General features: G+C 63.2%; 1 protein-coding gene across 1 annotated transcript; it reads right to left on the reverse strand.

Annotated features, from left to right (window-relative positions):
• Positions 1-636: 636 nt before the first annotated feature.
• Positions 637-1869, reverse strand: GJA3 (gap junction protein alpha 3). Its single transcript, XM_032611506.1, has one exon. It carries the CDS (start codon positions 1867-1869, stop codon positions 637-639), a length of 1233 nt encoding a protein of 410 aa, XP_032467397.1.
• Between the last annotated feature and the right edge of the window lie 1247 nt (positions 1870-3116).

The following is a 3116-nucleotide window of genomic DNA, read 5'->3' on the forward strand; positions in this document are numbered from 1 at the left end:
ATACCTAAGGCATACCGGCCACACTTTTACTCAGTTTCCTCGGCTGTTCAGACTTATCTCAAGGGTCTGCTCTCCCCCTGCCGCGGCTCTGCCTCTGATGGGCGGCTGCTTCCTGTCACTCGTCATGAAGTGTGTGGCTTGATATCCTGGGCTTCACATGCCGGTTCAGAAACTCAGTGACGCTACATGGACTTGCTCAAAATCTTTTTTTAGTGCGGTTTGGCAAATATCCCAAATGAAATTCAACTCTAAGTTAAAGTCTCACACAGAGATAAGGCTAAGAGCATCTAGACTTGCTGGGCCGTCCAGGGGCTCCGGGGCGGGGATGGGGGCGTAGGAAAGGAAAACCGAATTGCCTGCCACAGACACCCCTGCTTTCCCACCACAGAACAGCGCCCCGCGGAGACCGCAGCACCTGCGGAGGCAGCCGGGGTGCTGGGCGCGGGGGCTGTTGGGAGAATCTCTGGCGGCCCCGCCCCTGCGCCCCCTCCCTGCCTCGGACGCGCTCCCCACTACCTCCCAGCGTTAGGAACAGCAAGCACTGACACACGAGCCCGACCCTCGCTCGCCCCCTCCTCCCGCCTCCAGGCTCCACCGCCGGTGTGAGCCCCCTGGGTCTTGGATGCTAGGCCACCGCTAGATGGCCAAGTCACTGGCCCTGGCCCGGCCGCCGCTGGACTTACTGGCCTTGCTGGACCGGCCGGGGTCTGCGGGGAGCTCGGGGGGCGCGTGCAGCTCCACGGCAGTCACCGCCCCCTCCCCGTCGCTGTCGCCCGAGCTCCCCGCCCCGCCCTCCGGAGGAGGCTGCTGGGGGCCGGCCGGGGGCTTCGGGGCTGCGGGCGCGGACGACGGCGGGGAGGCCTTCCCGGCAGAAGTCTGCTGCTCGGCCTCCCGGCCGGCCCAGTTCGGCGCCGTCGCGAGCAGGTGCTGGTGGCCGCCGGGGGAGCCGGCCGGGTGGCCCTCGCCGGGGGTCCCGGGCAGGGCTGCCGGCGGAGGGGGCTCGGGGTAGCCTGGGGCCGACGCCTGCCCCAGGGAAGAGGCCGAGGGCGCGTAGGAGGGCGGGAACCCGATGGTGAGGGCGGGTGGGTTGGAGTGGGAGGGCAGCAGGAAGGGGCGCCCACACGCAGGCTTTGCGGCCCTCACGCTGGAGCCGGGAGTGTCCGGGCGGTAAGGGTCGGTCATGCCCTGTTTCAGCTTCTTCCAGCCCAGGTGGTAGATCTCCAGCATGTTGAGCAAGAGGGACACGCAGGCCACGGCCAGCATGAAGACGATGAAGATGGTCTTCTCCGTGGGCCGCGAGATGAAGCAGTCCACCGTGTTCGGGCAGGGCCACCGGTCACAGCGGTACAGCGGCTTCAGCTGGAAGCCGTACAGGAAGTACTGCCCGGCGATGAAGCCCACCTCGAACAGCGTCTTGAAGATGATGTTGAAGACGTAGGTGCGGAGCAGGGCGCCGGCCAGGCGGACCTTGCCCCGGTCGTCGCGCACCGGGGGCCTGTCCTGTCCGAGGGGCGGGCCGTCGGCCTTCAGCCGCTCTTCCTCCCGCTCCTTCCTCTTCTCCTCCATGCGCACCAGGTGCAGCACGTGGCCCAGGTAGATGAGGGTGGGCGTGGACACGAAGATGATCTGCAGCACCCAGAAGCGCACGTGCGAGATGGGGAAGGCGCGGTCGTAGCACACGTTCTCGCAGCCCGGCTGCTGTGTGTTACACGTGAAGTCCGACTGCTCGTCCCCCCACACCTCCTCGGCCGCGGCCCCCAGCACCAGGATCCTGAAGATGAACAGCACGGTCAGCCAGACCTTGCCGACCACGGTGGAGTGCTCCTGGGCGTTCTCTAGGAGTCTCCCCAGGAAGCTCCAGTCGCCCATCGCTTCGGATGGCTAACCTGCAAGGGAACAGGCTCGTTACTAGGCAGGCTCGCCAGGTGAGCTGAGGGTGCAGCCCCGGGCAGCCCTGGGCCCCGAGGGCGGTCGGCATTTGCTGTCACGGGGAGCTGTGCTCCTGCCGACCAGCGGGAACTCTCCACGGGAGGGTGTGTGCGTGTACGTGCGCGCACAGGTGTGTGTAGCAGGCACGTGCATGCATATCTCCCGGCTGCCCACCGAGCAGGGTTTGGTGGCTGTCCACAGCACGTGTGGCCCTGAGCGGGCGGCAGCTACACGGCACAGGGGCCAGCGTGAGGGAGACGACCGCAGGCTGCTAACGCTCTCACTTCAGAGCCGAGGACACTGGGAAAGGTGCCGGAGGGGAGGGACCTCTCCCCAGCCTCCCGACTCCCGTCCTGGTCTAGTCCAGCGGCTCTCGGGGGGCATGGTGCTCCGCACACAGCTGGTGGATTCCTAAGCGGACCTTTTTGTTCGTGTGAAATCAGAGTGATTTTCCCAGACGGCCGTGGTTCCCAGGCCACTGCTGTAACTCCTGCCGTGTCCACCTACTGCCTCCCCTCCCCTCCCTTCTCACCAGGCAAATGTTCCACAAACGGTCAGCTCGCTGCAGGCCCAGCCATGCCGCCTCCCCCTGCAAGACGGGACCCGGGCGCACGTGGCCAACTGCCCCACGGGAGGCAGCAGGGGGAACCCGGGGGCCTCCGTGCCCCGATGCAGGGCACTGCCAGCCTCACGGACACACAGACAGACACACACAGACACACACACACACACACACACACACATGCACACACACATATATACACACTCACGGCCCTCCAGTGGAACCAAAGACAACTCTTCTCACATTGAATTTTAAAATGTTTAAAAATATTGATGTTTATGAGTTGGTTCTGAGGCAAAATACAAAACTTTACTGTGACCTAAAGAAACAGAGAAATGTTAGCTCTCTTTAGACCAAATTTCCAACTCTGTTTTGGTTGTTTGAGATCTTTCACGATATCTTACTCTTCTCAGGTCCCACCAGCCCACCTGCCCCTGACTGTGACTGCCACCTGTTCTATTTTGCTTGTTCTCAGAGAGTAAAATATTTCAATTTAGAGACTTAACTTACTGAACGTGAAGGAAGTCAGGTGTCAGGCACTTTCTGGGTTAAACCTGACTCTCACGCAGACACTGCAGCTGCCCATCTGGGCCTGGACGGCACCGCCTCACCCCGGCCCCCCTCC

Source organism: Phocoena sinus, chromosome 18 (genome assembly GCF_008692025.1).
Source record: "Phocoena sinus isolate mPhoSin1 chromosome 18, mPhoSin1.pri, whole genome shotgun sequence".
In the NCBI taxonomy this organism is placed as follows: domain Eukaryota; kingdom Metazoa; phylum Chordata; class Mammalia; order Artiodactyla; family Phocoenidae; genus Phocoena; species Phocoena sinus.